This window comes from Magallana gigas, chromosome 6 (assembly GCF_963853765.1).
Source record: "Magallana gigas chromosome 6, xbMagGiga1.1, whole genome shotgun sequence".
In the NCBI taxonomy this organism is placed as follows: Eukaryota; Metazoa; Mollusca; class Bivalvia; order Ostreida; family Ostreidae; genus Magallana; species Magallana gigas.
Window position 1 is genome coordinate 443390 of NC_088858.1, and position 18923 is coordinate 462312.

At 34.8% G+C, this 18923-nt stretch overlaps 2 protein-coding genes and 1 long non-coding RNA gene across 6 annotated transcripts; 2 read left to right on the forward strand and 1 right to left on the reverse strand.

The window, feature by feature from the left end:
- Positions 1–97: 97 nt before the first annotated feature.
- Positions 98–5735, forward strand: LOC117689444 (uncharacterized). Its single transcript, XR_010714721.1, has 4 exons — positions 98–785; positions 1160–1293; positions 4456–4523; positions 5357–5735. It is a non-coding gene; the product is annotated as an uncharacterized lncRNA (long non-coding RNA).
- LOC105319050 (uncharacterized) lies at positions 2588–9270 on the reverse strand. Of its 3 annotated transcripts, none has more exons than XM_066087811.1 (2): positions 9113–9270; positions 2588–4075 (listed from the first exon to the last, which is right to left on the reverse strand). In XM_066087811.1, exons 1-2 carry the CDS (start codon positions 9186–9188, stop codon positions 2817–2819), a joined length of 1335 nt encoding a protein of 444 aa, XP_065943883.1. In that variant the 5' UTR covers positions 9189–9270; the 3' UTR covers positions 2588–2816. The 3 variants fall into 3 exon arrangements, with proteins under 3 accessions (XP_065943883.1, XP_065943885.1, XP_034326512.2); XM_066087813.1 differs by lacking the exon at positions 9113–9270 and adding an exon at positions 4419–5363; XM_034470621.2 differs by lacking the exon at positions 9113–9270 and adding an exon at positions 8047–8368 and having other exon boundaries at positions 2589–4075.
- LOC105319049 (serine/threonine-protein phosphatase 5) lies at positions 8656–18502 on the forward strand. 2 transcript variants are annotated; one of them, XR_010714720.1, is made up of 14 exons: positions 8656–8814; positions 9890–10059; positions 12272–12343; positions 12439–12586; positions 12961–13082; positions 13226–13291; positions 14102–14200; positions 14406–14511; positions 14730–14790; positions 15256–15337; positions 15920–16007; positions 16222–16441; positions 16741–16895; positions 18043–18502. XR_010714720.1 is itself a non-coding variant. In XM_066087810.1 (14 exons), the coding sequence occupies exons 1-14, from the start codon at positions 8685–8687 to the stop codon at positions 18097–18099; spliced, it is 1503 nt and encodes a 500-aa protein (XP_065943882.1). In that variant the 5' UTR covers positions 8656–8684; the 3' UTR covers positions 18100–18502. The 2 variants fall into 2 exon arrangements, 1 of the variants encoding a protein (XP_065943882.1); XM_066087810.1 differs by having other exon boundaries at positions 16741–16822.
- The last annotated feature ends 421 nt before the right edge of the window (positions 18503–18923 follow it).

Genomic DNA, 18923 nt, shown 5'->3' on the forward strand with positions numbered 1-18923 from the left:
ATTCCACTGTTCTAAGGAAACACTTCTGTATATTTTCATAACATTCAACATTAAGATGTACAACAGATTAATGATGCAAGGCGCAACAGGTGAGATTTGAAAGATCTTCCAGGTATTGGTTCATGTGAAGCAAGGTTAAGATAGCCTAGAAGTTGTAATATCTCACATCAGGTACATCCTTTAAGCACTGAAAGTCTAAACATTTCTCTTATTCTCAGTATATCGTGTGACTCCAGGATAATTCCAAGGTGTCATGGGACCCATTGTTTTGTTTTTGGTAATGGGAACATTGAGCTTATTAAATAACATGGTAAGGATAGCCATTGTTCTATCTGCCGGGAAATCTGGATGGTCTATGGTGAGAAAGTAATCAAGGAGTCAAAGAATACACCCTATTCCTTATTTATTTTAAATTTGCAGTTGAAGAAACTGCTTTAGAAAATTGTTCGAAACTTTTTGAGCTGGAATGCTGGTTGATGTGAAAGTGATTAACCAGGTAGCGAGCCAGAGACAGAGTGTAAAAGCTGTGCAGCCTGTGTGTTTTGCCACCATGTGTGTCAGGCATGGGCTTCCATAGCACTCCCATGTAAGTGACACCACTAGTTGCTTGTTTGTTTATGGTATGCTAGTTGTCTACCTTGACTCCTACAAAAATTGGCAGCCTTTTTCTTGAACATTCAATTGTGCTTGAATTTACTGAGTAGTTACTTATAAACTGTCTTTGTCAAATATGGTGTTTTGATTCTCATGTGTGCATTTGTGGAGCATTTCAGGGTAGTGAAGAGGTAAAGTTATGTCATTTGCTATCTTATTTTAAAAATAAAGTATGAAAAAAACCTTTTTGTGCATTATTATACAGTATTGTTGATATTACATTGACTTATGTCAGAGTAGGGTTAGACTCAGACTATGTTGCTAAGGTGAGCAACGTGGCCAATGGGCCTATTATTATTTTTTCTTATCAAATAGCATAATAAAATCCAAAATTTGAATTGCATTTCTTCTTTATGGTGATGGAAAAAGTGATATTAGTTGTACCTTGTAAGTCATTTAGACAACTAGAAAGTTCTTAGAACTTCTGTTCAAACCTACTGTAACTTATATACAGTAAAATATGTTCAAGACGTCTATTACATTTCCTTCTTTTCTTGCCTCATAGTGCTCGTTCAGGACCCAGGAGCCCCTCCTAGCCCTCCGCCGCACTTTGTTTACCCTGGTCCAGAGATTGACCAACCTTGACCTTGATCAGGAAATAGGTCGATGGTGGCTCTCCAGCGCCCGAATTGCAAGAAAGTAGGTCATACATGATATTTTTAACTTTTAAGAAATTTTCAAACACTTGTCTTTTGTTGCAGTTTGTCTATATTTTGCACAACATTTTATTTTAGTTGCTAATCAATTGTCAATTCTAAAGAATCTATAAAGTAGATGAGAGATGATAAGTACGCAATAAGGAAGAATAGGCGCCTTGTCAGGCTATATGCAATGGTTTTCATGTCCCTGAGGTGAAAACTAGGGTGATGACTTAACGTGTTAGTTTATCTTTTTGTTTATATATACTCAACTTACCTTCCTGCTAACTTCTGATTTATACCTGTTAAACAGGCCCAAACTAAGGAATAAAACCTAAATGTCGATGTCTTATACCAAAACATGAATTCAAATGCTAAGAGTGTTTATAGTCCCGCAAGTTTATATCATTGATTGTTACATACTAAGTTCTAATTCTTTATGAGATTTAACATTGATGTAAGTTATTGATTATTTTTTCAATATAAGAAATATCACTTATTTTTAGTACATTAAAATACTGACTACCGGTACATGATGAAAATTGAATGTGTATTATCTGATTTTTCATTTAAACTTTAAGGAGGCTTAATTGTCAACAGATTACCCATTAGATCTACCTTAAAATGTCAACAAATTACCCATCAGATCTACCTTAAAATGTCAACAAATTACTCGTCAGATCCACCTTAAAATGTCAACAGATTACCCATCAGATCTACCTTAAAATGTCAACAGATTACCTATCAGATCTACCTTAAATGTCAACAGATTACCCATCAGATCCACCTTAAAATGTCAACAAATTAACCATTAGATCTACCTTAAAATGCCAAAAATTCTAAATATGATATATTTGGCCAAACTTTTGTTCAGTAAAGAGGAAATTCAAATATGAGGAAATTCAAATGTTTTAGCTTTGAAATATTATTAATAACTTTAAAAATTTTCTTGTGTTTTTTTTCAGACCTCCTTATCTCAAGGAGATAAATAGATTGTCTAAAAATAAATAGGTCATCTAAAATGGTCACAAACATCCCACTTTGTTGTCAGACAACAATATTTAAATCTTTGTTCTTAGTGACCTGAAATACTTTGGTGTTTAATGCTGTTCAACAAACTATTATTAAATTATAAGATATTAATATTCCATAGTAAATGTACATTAAGAATGTTTGAAAGTAAAAGTTTGCCTTTGTCTCAACATATATCAAGACTAACTTGCTAAAACACAACCCCCCCCCCCAAAAAAAAACCAAAAAACAAAATTCATACACATAAATACAACAGTTATTTATTAATTTCTTTTGAAATATTGGCAACATAAATGTTCTTTGTTTGTGATCAGCAAAATCAGGAAAATAGTTAAAGACTAACCTTCTTAAATTTAAAACATCCCCCCAGCCAAAAAAATCAAAAAACTAAATTAATAAACATTTAAGTATAACCTTCATTTATTGATTCTTTTAAAATATTCTCATTGAAGGTGAAAATATTGGATCCGTTGAATTCCTTACTGACTCCTGCTATCTTTTGTCTTTACTGAACTTGTATCTAATGGCACTCACTGTCCCATCACTCTGGCCCACCCATAGTTTGCCCCGCCCAAAGTACCCCAGGGACCAAGGGGTGTTGTCACACTGATAAATAGTTCGCAAGAGGTCTCCCTCAGCGCTGAGTAAATGCAAGAGTTGACTGACTGCGTCAGCTACAACCGACTGATTCTGTGAGTCAAATGTGATGTCATGAGGTTCAAAGGTTACATCGGTTTTGTGAGGGTAGGTATATTTCAGGGTGCCGTAAGTACCAAACACGAGAACATTTCCTTGGTTTGGTCCTGTCCAGTTCACCACACCGATGTCCTCAGTGTATTGACTGAGTCGAACTTTATAAGGGGACACAATCAGGGGTTTGTTGCCGTTTGTCAATGTTTTGTTTATGCTTTCAATGGTCTGAATTGTCTCCCCTTCCTTGGAATATTTCCTGAGAAATCGTTTGCTGTCTGAATTTACATTGTAATCCCAGGAATCGACCAATGCCACAACGATGGAGTCTGTGTCAAAATGAACACCTATTCCGTATGGATGTAAATCCTCAGTCAGAATAAGCTTGCGGATTGTTCCGTCAGAGGAGAACGTTTTAACACAGAATAACTCCGGACAAGAGATGAGTACCACACCTTCTGACGTGATTGCGACGTCGCTCTTTTTGGTGTTTGTTGTGAGGGATCGTAAAACTTTTCCTGACTCTTTGATGAGTTTTATATCTTTTCCTGTATTATCTCGCAAAAACGCCCGATCTTCCTTGAATGGACATATGCTTGCAATGCCTTTTTCGCACGCTTTGAACTGACACAGGATTTCTGTATCTGCATGGTCCTGCTTTAGGCTACACGTTCTAGCTGGTTCTACATACTCATAAGGATTTTCCTGGTTTGATTTTTTCACCTCTGCTTCCAGTTTCCCAAACATTTCCTCCAAGTTTTCCTTACGGAGTTCGCCAGCTATGAATTTGTAGTACTGGAAGTCAATTTGGGTGTCCTGGCTGTTTGTGTTGTAGCCGTCGATGGCGTCGTTGATGTTGTTGTACAGACTGAGCACGTTATGGATGTTGTTTCTGTTGATCTCAGCCTTGGCCTGTTTGATCAGGCTGTTGAGCTGGGAGTGACGCCGCTTGACCGTGTGGTGGGCGGTGTGAATCTTGTCCATGTTGGCTTTCTTAGAGTCCTTGATGGTCTTTGTCATTTCGTGAATCAGTCGGTCCAGTTCTTCTCTCAGCTCTCTGCCTAAAACATACAGGAATGTATGCTGTAAATGATTTCATTGCAAAAAGACTTTAGATAATTGCAAGACATGCTGTTCAACATCCTTTTCTAAACAGTTCTTTGTTTTGTCATGTAAATCCTATATCTTACTGAAACTATGAGATCCCCAAATCAAGGCTGATGTGTAATGTGTCCAATCCATTGTTATAATTGCCACTTGAGAATGCTTTTATGTATATAAAGCTACTGTTGACTTACTAATACATTGTATTAGTAAGTCAACAGTAGCTCATGCAGGTGTATACTGTAGATTTCTAATTAAACGCAATAAAATAATATCCCCCAAAAAGTAAAAAAGACTTACTTGGGATTTTAAATTCTCACTTCTTTTTTTTGAACAGTTGTAAACTAAATGTGACTCTGATAAAAGTTCTGTGATGGCTACATGTGTAGCAATACAGGGAAGCAGGTATGGAATTTTGAAAAAGTAATAGGTGTTTTTATCTTTTCTTGTCATTTAATTGCACAGAAAATAAGCATAGAATATAAGTATCATCTCCTAAAACTTAATTAAAATGTTCATTGAAGTGTCCTAGCTATGAATGGCAGCCTTATATAGCAAACATTTCCTGGATTTAAGTGGTTATCAAAAGAAGGAGACCCTGGGAATTTCCGTGGAATCAGTTTAGTTTTTGGAGACCAATTTCATGATCTGATTTTGTGTATGATGAATATAGACTGTGTTTCAAACTTGTTTACTCAGAGCCTCCTGGAATATTTGATTATTTCACATTATTTTCACCTTTTTCTTGCCTTTCTATTGCATAAAAATAAGAGCATCAAAGTATAGGCAGCTGGCTTTAATTTCAGTCAGATATCTGAAATGGTCACTAAAGCTATTAATGGAATCTTTCTGTAAATCATTTCCTTATTCTGAAAGAACAGAGATATGTCATGATGTGCCATTCTGTGTAACATGTATTTTAGAGCTTGCTCTTGCCAGTTGACAAGTAATTAGCAAGGATCAATCTGCTCAGCTAATTATCTCCAATTAGTCAATATAATTGTTCCGAGTTGTCCTAGCTTTTGAGTCATTATCATGAGTGCTGTACCTCACTTTTATTAATAATCTTTTAGATTTTGAATACAATTTGGAATTTATTCAACATGTTCATACACTATTGGCCACTCCCTCATGTTACTTTTATCTTTATACTGACTATCCAGTTGACTGTCCACCAGTCTGTCAGTGGACTGAGCAACATCAAGATCAATTCAATTCTGACTCATTTGGCATTTCAGGTATTAATTATCCCCTTGTGCAACTTGCTGCGAAGGGGATATATCATCTCTGCTGTGTGTGTGTGTGTCTTCCTCAGCTTATGGGCAAGATTCAAAGAAAACACTGATGTTTATCAAATGTTGTACACCTCTTAAGTATAGTAAAAGCATTTCAAATCAATTGGTTGAATATTTATTAAAATATTGTTAAAAAAACACCATTTCAGACAGGATTTTTATGATTGACTTGACAATAGACTTATACGGTAGTGGACTGAACGTAAACTTTCAAATCAATAAATTGATATTTAGTTGGATTTAGACCTTGTAAAGGTAAGAAACAAACGTTTGTTTTTAAGTAATGTTGCGTTAAAAGGATGTCCAAAGGAAAAAACTGAAGCAGGAGATTACAGCGAATTACAGAATACCGGTAGAGTTTTCAATAGCTTGCTAGATTGATCAATAGGGTATTCAATTTGGTCAGCAAGGTATCACATTAGGTTTAAGGAAGGAGTCTTTTCATTATCAAACATACTTCTTATAATCAGAAATGCATGAAATTTTGACACAGTCAAACGGATCATATTACTTAATGATTCTATCAGTTTAATTAAATTTGACCTTTTTGTTTTCGGATAAAGGTCAGGTCAAGGTCACTATCTTTTTCCTCAACGTAAAGAATGATAAAAATACGTGTAGCTCTTTATAGTTCTGTAGACATTTGTTTAAGATTTGAAGATTCAAATCTTCAATGAAATCATAGACCATGAGAGTGTCTATCAGCTTATACTACAAAATTGGAATAAATATTTATACTAAAATTGATATTGCTTAGCCCGCATTTCCTCTAATTTTCTTAAATTTTGAAGAAATTTTGATTATTTTTTATGCTTCCAATAATAAAATATTTCTGATTTTTATGTATTATGAAGACTTTATATAAAGATATAAATTGACAGAAAAGCTAATATATTGACCATTTCATAAGAGAGGAAAACTGATTTTAGTGATTTTTTCACAAAAATCAATGTATAGAATGGGCGCTTTAAAAAGCTTATAAAAATGTTATTTGATAGGCAAATCATATTTTAAAAACATATTCTGAAACCCAAGTATCATATTATTAGTTCACATTAGTAAAAAAAAATCCAACATTATTGTTATTGTTTTTAAAATGCTAAAACAGACTCATTATATATATAATCTGCAGCAATTCTGAATTGCGCAACATGTGATATTTTCCTACGCCAAAAATATAGTCCTTGTTCCATTCTAAACATTGATTACATTTTTCTATGCCAAGTTGTATGATAGTAAAAAAGAAAGAAAAATATACTATTTTAATCTCCTTTCATCTTGATTTAATGAACATTTAATCAAATTTACGTTTGACAAGTCGAAAACCAGAAAAGACTCCTTCCTTAAATCTAGGTCATGTGATTACTCAGGTATGACAGCAATAGAGTGAGTTAATCTGGTTAACATTTGCACGTTTTGGGCCTTTTTGTTTCTCTCTGTTATCCTACATTACTGCTATAAAAGTCTGAACTAATTAAGCAGTCAGCACAAAAAAACTTATTAGTGCTGTAAGATGCACCAGGAATCAGGGAACCAAAATGTTTAATGATTTTTTTTTGCAGGGAAAAATATCTCCCTTTTAAAGTTATGCTTTTCTCTTTTGTTTGTTTCTTCAGAACTGCCTTTTGAATTACATTTTTTGAAAAACAAAATTCAAATTACTCCAAGCAGAATTGATGCTCTATAGAGTCCAGTGCTGTCCAGGTGAACATTCTTTTTAAAAGTCTATGAATAGAATAGCTAACAATAGAAGGGGTTCTAGAGGTTTTCTTTGTGTAAAATGAATGGGTTGAGTGCAAAATAACAATCTACACTTGAGTAACCACAGGACCTAGATTTAAACCTGATGTGATACCTTGCTGACCAAATTGAAAACCCTATTGAGCAATCCAACAAGCTATTGAAAACTCTACCGGTATTCTGTAATTCGCTGTAATTCCCCATCTATACATGCACTAGACAAACTTCCCATCTTTCCAATTCAGACACATAAACATGTTGTTAAATTAGGCAACACAAACTTGTTACTAAAAATTGATTCAGTAATCGCAATCTTTGTTTTCTAAATATTTCTTCAAAATAATGATATATATTATTTAAACAGATTTTAACGAGAACACAAATACTGAGGCCTTTCGCGGTTTCGTTTTCGTTCTATAATCTCATAAGTTAAGAATGTAAGGGCCCTCGAGGATTTTGCCCTAAACACTCTTGAGTCTCTAGGCGAAAAAAAAATCTGGATCCGCGGCTTCAGACACACGCAAACTTCCCATTCAGACACTGGAACACCCCCCCCCCCCCACCCACCCAGACAGACACTGGCATGCTTCCCATCAAGACTCGGGCAAAGACAAGCAAATTCCCCACATTGAGACAGGAAAGCTGTCCATACAGCACAGGCTGGAAATATTCCATATCCAGTTACAGGCAAACCCCGATCCAGACACAGGCAAAATCCGATCCAGACCGAGGCTGGAAATATTCCCTATCCAGTTACAGGCAAACCCCGATCCAGACACAGGCAAACCCCGATCCAGACACAGGCAAAATCCGCATCCCACTTCAGACAAGGACACAATGTTCCAAATTCAGACACAGGCAAATTCTCCATCCAGACTCGGGGAAATACTCACCCAGATTCAAGGAAATTCCTCATGCAGACTCGGTGAAATTCTCCATCCAAACTCGGGGAAATTTCTCATTCAGACAAAGGAATTTTCCCCACCCGACACATGCAAATTTTCCATAATGAAAAAGACATGCAACCATTCAAAAAGTAAATTGAAAGGAAATTTGATCTTAAAAAAAAATCACATTACGCTAGCTTCTAAAAACTCGAAAAATGCCAATGCAGCAGAATGTAGCAATGCAGGGAGAAATTGAGAATATAAAGTATGCTTGTTTTTCATGACAATTTTCGGGCAAATTGCCCAAGTTTGGAAATTTGTATAAAAGATCGGAAAGTCAACAATGAACACTTGTACAATTTTATGAATACCAATAATAGTCTTCACACAAGCCTGGTTTTTTTCACCCAATGTTTTGTCCATTGTAGATTTATTAGTTAATGTTTAACTTTAGCATGCTATGTTTAATGTTTTGTTTTATGTAACTCATATTCATGAATATATGCCGACATGGTAATTGTCAATAAATGAATTGAATTATTTATTTTTCGTCAATATGAGAGAGAGAGAGAGAGAGAGAGAGAGAGAGAGAGAGAGAGAGAGTTATGTCCCTTAGTGCGCTCTCTAAGTAACTATGAAGCAAGATGGCTGACTCCAGCATGACCGACACAGCAAACGCACAAATCGGAAACGGAGACTCCGCCGAGAGTCTTAGTGACGAGGTAAAGAAGAAAGCAGAGGAACTCAAAGAAAAGGCAAATGAATACTTTAAAAGTAAGGCTTTTCTGTCCTGTATTTCTGACTAAAACAGCTTGTCAACAAGTGTGTATTGTACAGATGTCTGAAATTGGCATCTAGAATAATCTCGTTGACTCTGGATCACTTCTATCGAGCAATGACTGATACAATGAAGTACATCCTAAGTTGTCACGCTATGAAGGAAAAAAAGTGAAGTATCTGCCATTACTATTGATCTGTTGAAAAGTTATTGAAATCAAGTGACCATTTCCTTCCCCTTATTCAGACATGTTCTATGTGAAAAAAAAGATCTTGAAATCCACAAACGACTCACCCATACAACCACTGAAGCTTTTCATTTTCTCTGTATCAAGAGACATCACAATATAGCCCTTTTCATTTTTGGGCATAATATCCCAAACAGGATGTTGGGAAATATTCCACCCCAGTCTTTTGGCTGAACATTAATGAACTGAGGATCTACATGAGGTCTGAGGGCAAGCACAATGTGTCATATATTTCCTAGCATTCACTTATTAGATTTTTTTGTTTTTGTCACGCCACAATGAAGTTGTGGGAGCTTTTGTGATACTCTCTGAGTCATCATTATGGTTCATAGACCTAATTTGATCGACTAGTTTGACTTGAGCTGCATAAATGATGTGTCTAGTGTTCCATTGCAAGTGTTAGGTTTGAGATGTATGTATTTTCAGCAACTATTTTATGTATGATTGACAAGGATGTTGTGATTTATTTTGACACAGTATTCGTGTTCAGGATGTATATATATTATGATTTGAATAAATTTGCACCAGGGATTCCCAATCAACTCAAACAAATATGTGCTTTTCTTCTTACAATTTTTGGAATGAGAAACATAAAGTGCAGCTTTTAACAATTTATTTATTTTTGGTAGAACTAGTGCTCTGCAGCTACGAAATGTAGAGCAAATTTAAATGATATAGTAATTTATTGAATTTGATATTTGAAAATTTGAAAGTTCTATTTATTAACGTATTATTTATTTAGTTTTTAATAAGAGATTTGTAATTTTAATAATAATTATTGATATATTCTTACAGTTGTTTAACTGCCCATGTTCATGTTTCAGATGGGGATTACTCCCAGGCCATTACCTACTACTCTCAAGCAATAGAACAAAACCCCTATGTGGCTGCATACTACGGTAATCGGAGCTTTGCCCACATCAAGACAGAAAGCTTCGGCTATGCATTGAGTGATGCCTCTAAAGCCCTTCAGCTGGACAAAAACTATATCAAGGTAGGCTATAAATCAAATAAACATAATTTAATCAAGGTAAGCTTTTAAACCAGATAAAAATAGTAATGTCAAGGTAACAGAATCTAGTGGTTTATGGTGGAAAATGAAGGTGGAAACTTTGTCATGGTAAGGTTAAAATGTAGCTTTACAGAATTTGTGTAAAAGAAATCATAGCCAGATAAAACTTTGTGAATTTGAGTCTTACAGCTACATAGTAAATCGGACCAATTTTACTACGATAATCAAATTAAATCAGCAGCTCACAATCGATTATAAAATCGATTATGTATACCGTACTTTCAAATTCCATAGGGACCAACCTAGGACCAAATTTTAATTCAAATTGGATTAGAAGCAAGTTAATAAAAATAAAACAACTTATAAAATTTGTTAAAACTTGTTAATTTGTTAGTTTGTTAAATTTATCGTAAACTCAGCATTAGTGATGTTCCAATCATCGATTATAATTGAAAATCGATCGATTGTTATCGCATTCTAAGCGCTCAATTATAAAAGGTTTCATTACGATTAATCCGTTGAGGTATTTTTCCCTTTCAACGAGCACATATCATAAACAGAATATTCTAGACGCGAGCTAGGCTATATAAACCCTGAAAAAGGCGCGCGGTCTGAAAATGGCTGACATGTCAGACGAGCTCGATATTCTTACTTGGGAAATATAGCACATTCTAGAATTTGGACGCATTTTGGTTTCAAGAAAATTAATGTTGGACTGCCTACAAAGGAAAATCTTTTGAATATAGTTTTTTTATCGCTAGAAATACTAAGTAAATCAAATTACGAAAGCCTAGTAATGAGTCTGTTCATTGTAACTTGTTTATTTACATATATTTAGCACTACACTATAAAATATAAAAATTTCCGATTTTAATCGATAATTAGTTGCGGGAAAGCGATTATTGATTATGAAAATCTCACAAATTCCCATAACTGCTCAGCATACAGGGCGACTTCAACTTGTCTTTTGGAGGAAATTCCGGCGAAGTTACTGATCACAAAGCAAGTCGCCCCATAGGTTGGTCACTGTATAATAATTCTTTAGTCGTTTTATGGATAACGCTATGCAATAAAAGGTTATCTGTCACGTGACTGACTTTAAGCGACTATTGATGATAAAAACTTAGTATCGATTGTTGCCGACCTGCTGCCTAAGCGATGATTTTTTGATAGTCGGTGACTATCGCAACAACACTACTACATAGTCATGTCAACAACACTACTACATAGTCATGTCAACAACACTACTGCATAGTCATGTCAACAACACTACTACATAGTCATGTCAACAACACTACTACATAGTCATGTCAACAACACTACTACATAGTCATGTCAACAACACTACTACATAGTCATGTCAACAACACTACTACATAGTCATGCATTTAACTAAGACTTGTTCGGGCTAGTTTCTCAATTATTTTAATATACACAGGCACTTGTTCCTGCGAAAAAGTTTACCCCAGAGTATAATAACAATACAAGGTATCTAACTCCGAATTTGACTTGGAATATGTAGAGTACCGATACCCCTTTTCTTGAACTGCAATCAGTTTTGCTTTCATTGGAAAAGCAGCAGACAAGTGTTTATTACCATTCTCTTGTAGGATAATATATCTACAAAACCATTTATAACATGTTTGCCTTTATTTACTTCTATCTGCATAAGCAGTGTCCAAACATTGCTCTCCGACTGGAAAAGGCGTTTCATACCACGAACCTCTAAACACTGGTCTCGGTAAGAATGAAGAAATTTAAATCAGATTGTTTTTAAAAAAAAAATACTCTTTGTTAAAACTTTGCAAAAAACTAAGCATGGTAATCATGCATTAACAAATAATGCGAAAACTACTGTTACTTGTTAAATAGGTAAAAGCTTTGTTTTACACATTGTAAAATGCAATAGTTGTAGCCAAAACTCCATACGTGATATGTAATTAAATGACGTGCAGTTATTCAGCCTAAGGGCAATACATAGATGTTTGAGGTGTGAAATGACTTTTCCAGTTGGATAGCAATGTTTTGGTGGTGTTTGTGCAAATGTAGTAAATAAATCCAAGCATACCATTTAAAAATTAAAATTCCTAGTAATAAGAGTGTTATAGAAATCTTGTTATTTTTAATACCAGATATAAATGTTAAGGAGTATACACATTAAATTGTTTGATGAGAATTCTGTATTGTTTTACAGGCTTACTACCGGAGAGCATCAGCAAACATGGCTCTTGGAAAGTTCAAAGTGGCACTCAAAGATTTTGAATCAGTAAGAACATTATTTACATTCACATGTTAGATCATAATTTAAACTAAGTGGCTTTGACTACTGAAAAGAATAAAACCTCATGTTTTTAATGTCAGGTTGTAAAAGTGCGACCAAATGACAAGGATGCCCGGGCCAAGTTCAACGAGTGTAAGAAGATCGTCCAAATGCAGGCTTTCCAGAAAGCGATCGCAGTGGAGGAGAACCACAAGTCGGTGGCGGACAGCATTGACCTGGCCTCCATGAGTAAGCGTGGTTCTTAGGGGTTTCGTGTGGCTCCATGTCATGTTTTGTTTGATGACACCTTTAAAAAAATTGTTTGTTTGCCCTCTCCTGGCTCAGTATTTAAACTTTGGGTTTGATAGGTAGATAATTTTTTTTTTTAAGTAATGTAAAAACTACTGTAGATAATAATATAAAGCAAAAATTAGATAAAAACAGATTTGCAACCAGCTAGATTTTCAAAGACACAATATACCAGTTATGCTCATATTAATAATAAAAATTATAATTTGAGTTGGGTATTTTTCATCATTTTATTTGGAATATTTAAACATATAATTTTTCAAAAGTTGCCCTCTATGTTATGAGTGTTAATTTAATACCTAAACTCTGTCCAGGTATTGAAGACGACTACCAAGGCCCACGATTTGAAGACGGAGGAGTCACTCTGAAGTTTGTGACAGATCTCATGAAAACCTTCAAGGAGCAGAAGAAACTCCACAGAAAATATGCCTATCAGGTAAGAATAATATATATATACCTCTTCCCTACCTGCATAAAAAACCTATGAATATCCTGTTTATTACTTTTAAATAAGCCATTTGTGGATTCAAAACTACCAGAGTGAACTAAATGTGATTTGGTTCATTCTTTTTTATACAGATCCTGGTTGAAATAAAGAACTTCTTTATAAAACAGCCTAGTCTAGTGGACATTACAGTGCCAAAGGTGAGTGTCAAGAGGGTTCTATATCATTCTAAATTTTACTGTGGCGCAATTTGCATAACCAGCAATTTAGAATATCAAGGCCAATTTGCCATGATGATGATGGCAGTTGAAGCTGACTGCTAAATTTCTAGATATTGTAAAATGTTTTTATATTCATTGAATAATCTTTTTATAAAAACGTTCATATGATTTAATAATCATTATTTGGTATAAACTATAACTTTGATGAACATTTTATTCTTGCCAATAATTCTGATAAATTTGACAATTTCCAAAAACTGTTATCCTTGTCATTTACGTTTGTTTTATCACTAGTACTAGTAGTTTGCATTTTAATTCGGATATTTTAGATATTTACATATAAATATAAGGATTGGAGTTAGTGTATGAGGAATGTATAAGGATTGGAGTTAGTGTATGAGGAATGTATGAGGATTGGAGTTAGTGTATGAGGAATGTATAAGGATTGGAGTTAGTGTATGAGGAATGTATGAGGATTGGAGTTAGTGTATGAGGAATGTATAAGGATTGGAGTTAGTGTATGAGGAATGTATAAGGATTGGAGTTAGTGTATGAGGAATGTATAAGGATTGGAGTTAGTGTATGCGGAATGTATAAGGATTGGAGTTAGTGTTTGAGGAATGTATAAGGATTGGAGTTAGTGTATGAGGAATATATAAGGATTGGAGTTAGTGTTTGAGGAATGTATAAGGATTGGAGTTAGTGTATGAGGAATGTATAAGGATTGGAGTTAGTGTATGAGGAATGTATAAGAAGGAATTGTGATTGAAATATTTTCTGGTTTTACAGGGAGAGAAGTTCACGGTGTGTGGAGATATCCATGGCCAGTTCTACGACCTGTTAAATATATTTGAGTTAAATGGTTTACCCTCAGAATCTAACCCTTATGTATCCTTTGATATTCAGTTTTCTTGAATCAATTTGTTCATTTTCATATTATATACATGTATTACTATTAGAGTGTTAAAGATAAGTATATTTTGAAACGAGCATGTAATTCTGTGCGATGATAAAACACCAGACATCATAAATGCCTCTGTATATAACGTCATGGCGTTCCAATGAGTGAATCAGTGACCTTGACCTTTGTGAGTTATTTAACGGAGACTTTGTGGACCGAGGATCGTTCTCAGTGGAGTGCGTCGTCGTCCTGTTCTGTTTTAAACTTCTGTATCCCAATCATTTCTTCATGGCAAGAGGTAATCATAGATAAAGAAATGCTTACGGGCATGTAATGAGTTTTCTCCACTTCAGATGGCTTTTCTGCTCTAAATTGAAATGTTTGGAAATTAAGAGCAGATAAAAAACGCACAAGCAAGAGTTTGATATCCAAAAGTAAAAAACAACAACATGTATTTCCAACGTACAAGATTCAGGCATTTACTAACATGTATGAATTGATACTGTGTATTTACAGGTAACCACGAGAGTGTCACGATGAATCAGATGTATGGCTTTGAAGGAGAAGTCAAATCAAAGTATCCTTAGCTTCATTCAATATCAACCCACATTACATTGAGTTACTACCTTTGACTTTTCATTTGCTTAAAACATTGGTATGATATATTTAATTGATAGGATATATTTAATTGGTAGGATTTATTTGATGGGTGGGATGTATTTAATTGGTAGGATATATTTAATTGGTAGGATATATTTAAACTTTCATACTCTTGTTATAGGTAGGAATATTAAAGTTGGTTATAAAATCTAATACTTTTTAATAGAATAGGCTCCTCTGTATTTTGATATGATGTGATCTCTTCAGAGATAACTTGAAATACATGAACTTTAATTCATATTTGCTGCATCTTACATGATGCCATCGTGGCTTTTGTAGAGTCACTGAGTTATTCCTCTTTAACAATTTTAGTTCTCTGTAACATAAATATTGAACCGAAAAATCCCAAATGTTTCAAATATTCCTTCCTTAATGTGTGTAGATACACGTCACAAATGGCGGACCTGTTTACAGAGATCTTCAACTGGTTACCACTAGCTCACTGTATCAACAACAAAATACTAGTGAGTCAGGCATCTCTTCCACTTGGGGGGGGGGGGGGGGGAGGGGGTTATTATGAGTCATATATAGGGTCTCCCATGGCATGGGATGATATATAATCTTTATTAAATTAGTTTAATGAGTGTTTTTTATTGCTGACAAGTGTGTAGAGGATAGAAAACACACAAGTTGTTGACGACAAAGAATATAATTTATATTTTTCCCTTGTTAATGAACTTAATATCTTTAAATATAGCACCAGCTACTGATCTGCAAGTCACGAGTTTCAAACCCAATGAAACTTTTACAATTTTTACCTCTACAGACAAATTTAAAACTTCCTTCCATTGTCAAATTTTGTACAATTTCAATATTTCAAAACAATGATTAATTGCTTAAATTTATTTCAAAGATTGATGTACTTTCATCCAAATTAAACTGGGTATCTAAGGGTGTCCCATACTAACTTAATGAAGGTATATGTATGTGTATGTGAAATGTGTACAATCAGGTGTATAAACCAATGACAAGGTCAGAGCTATTGATGGCCTGGTATGATCTCCATGCTTACAGATTAAATCAAGACTATGATTCATCTTTTGTAGGTCATGCATGGTGGTTTATTTAAAGATGACAATGTGACTTTGGATGATCTCAGGAAAATTGACAGAAACCGACAACCGCCTGAATCAGGTTATTATTGCACTAAAGGCTAATAATGCAAGAGATCTTTATCAAAATGTTCACCTTTATGTGTTCATTGTACAGTAATAATGAATGCAAGGAACTCACAACCAATATTTTTTACATTAATATGTGTAAAATTGCTTTCATGAGACATTATGAAATATTAATCAAGTTTCCACTAGTTGTATTTCAATACAGACCTGTGTTCCGTGTTTTTAAGGTCTTATGTGTGAGCTGTTGTGGTCGGACCCTCAACCCATGCCTGGTCGAGCGGAGAGTAAGAGAGGAGTAGGGACCATGTTTGGACCGGACATCACCAGTAAATTCTTACAACGAAACAACCTGGAGTACATAATACGAAGTCACGAGGTGAAACCGGAGGGCTACGAGGTCATGCATGACGGGAAGTGTATAACGGTCTTTTCCGCCCCTAACTACTGGTGAGTTGTCTAGACTCATCTATATTCATTAAAGTATGTGAGGAAGTTTGCTTTTAATTATTAACTTTAACTATTAAATTCATCTATTAGAGTCAGATTTGAAAAAAATATAACTATCTAGTTTTGCATTTGTTTATCTTATTCAATTTTTGCATAATTGGGAACACTATACACGACACGATGCTAACATACAATTATTATGATTATGATATTGACACTGACTTTGGTTGTAAAGCATTATTCAATGTAATGGCCCCAGTCTGATTCTTTTAATTAATGACTGTGTTTTCATTGGGCAGTGATACAATGGGAAACCAAGGAGCCTTTCTGACAATTACTGGAGATGATTTGACGCCAAAGTTTACATCATTTGATTCTGTGGTAGGTACACTATAGGGTTCTGACAATTACTGGAGATGATTTGACGCCAAAGTTTACATCATTTGATTCTGTGGTAGGTACACTATAGGGTTCTGACAATTACTGGAGATGATTTGACGCCAAAGTTTACATCATTGGATTCTGTGGTAGGTACACCACTGGGTTTGAGGGCATTGAGTACAGGTCATAGCAAAGATATTAAAACAGCTGTCAAAGGAAGATGACACTCCTGATTGAATAGTGTCAAATTCAACCCATTTTACCACTCTCCTGACTTGAAACAAAGTATCCCAGGGTGAAGGGCATTCAAATATGTTCAAACATAAGGCAGTGTATTTGTACCATGTACAAGTACATGACAGGAAATTTTATGTAAAATTTAAGATTTAAGTAATAGAACTTGTAGTTTGTGCAGTAATTTTTAGCTAACCTAAGCTGAAAACTCGAGTAAGCTTTTCTGATCACATTTTGTTTGTCTCCATCTGTCTGTAAACTGTTCAGATTTTTAACATCTTCTCATGAACTACTTGGCCAATTACAACCAAACTTGGCTCAAAGCACCCTTAGGCAAGTTGTGAAAATTAAGGACCTCGCCCTTTTTCAAGGAATTATTGAAAATTTTTACGAAATTTACAAAAATCTTTTGTGGAAGCATCCACAGGTAGTGTAGATTCAAAGTTGTGAAAGTCATGACCCTCGAAGGTAAGGTGGGGCCACAATGGGGGGTCAAATTTTACATAAGAAAATATAGAGTAAATTCATAAAAAATTTCTTCTCAGAAACTAATCAGCCAGGTGATTCTTTAATATTATTTAGATTTTGGCCCCTGGACAATTCTTAGGCCTCACAAGGGGTCAGAGTTTGATGTTGGTTTATATGCCATTCATAGACAATTGTTTAGGATCTTTTCGAGAACTGCAATGCTAAAAATGTGATATTACTATAACATCATCCTGTTAGAAAAGGGACTAATGATAATAAACATAAGATTATTCGGGGGGAAAAAGATTTTTACCAATACAGGTTCTACCTGAATTTACTACATTATTCAGAGAGTTTGTATTATGACTCCGTTAAGCTGATTTATTATACATAGTGTTTCTTAAGTGAGCGATGTGGCCCATGGGCCTCTTGTTTTTAAATTTGAAAAAAAAAAAAATTTATTACAACCCAAGACCGACCAATAAATCTCTACTTATTTTTTTTTCATTTTGTTTTAGCCACATCCGAACGTGAAACCTATGGCCTATGCAAACAGTTTGTTTGGTATGTTTTAGTCAGCAGGAGTTTGACTCTAAGCCTGTGAAATGAACACTGTATAACCACGATGTGACAGAGAAATCATGGAGACCGCTAATGAAGGGAAACGCCAATCACCCAACTCATGCAAACCCTGGATACCAGAACTCAATATCATCCTATATACATGTAATCTGATTATGTGACTGTCTTTGTTGTATGTACTGAGGGTACATAGTGATGTGTACGCCTGAAGTAGCACCGCTGTAGTTCAGTGGTTGTTATACCACGGTGGTGTCACTACCCGCTCAGTGTGTACCGGTCTAAAATGTGGACCTGTGTCTTGGACTTGAATGTAGATGCTACTATGTCAGTACTGTTTGTGGCAGCTGATGTTTTTATTGTCAGGAACTGCAAGTTTTAATAAACAATAAACATTGATCTTTTTTCTTTAATAGGATTATATGCCATCATGGATGACAATGCATTTGTGAATAAAGAGATCAGTGTGAATCATTTGGTAAAAGATTTCTGAGTTAATAGTAAATGGCAAGTCTGGTAACATAGTTTCAGAACTCTATAAGATCTAGATATGTGATAGAATATATAGTATATCTGCAGCTAGATATGTGAAGGCCAATTGGTGTCGTTGGAATACACTTGACGGTTTCCATAGGTCCCTGCTTTAAAGGGGCATGGTCACGATTTTGGTCAAAATCTATTTTTTGTTTTTATTATTTACAATACTTAAGGATTGCATTTCTATTTATCAAATGGAATTTGAGAGTCAGTCGTAGTTTTATAAGCAAATACAGGGCTCACAATTCTTTGTCATGTAAATTAGGCTTGGGCCCTGTTTTTG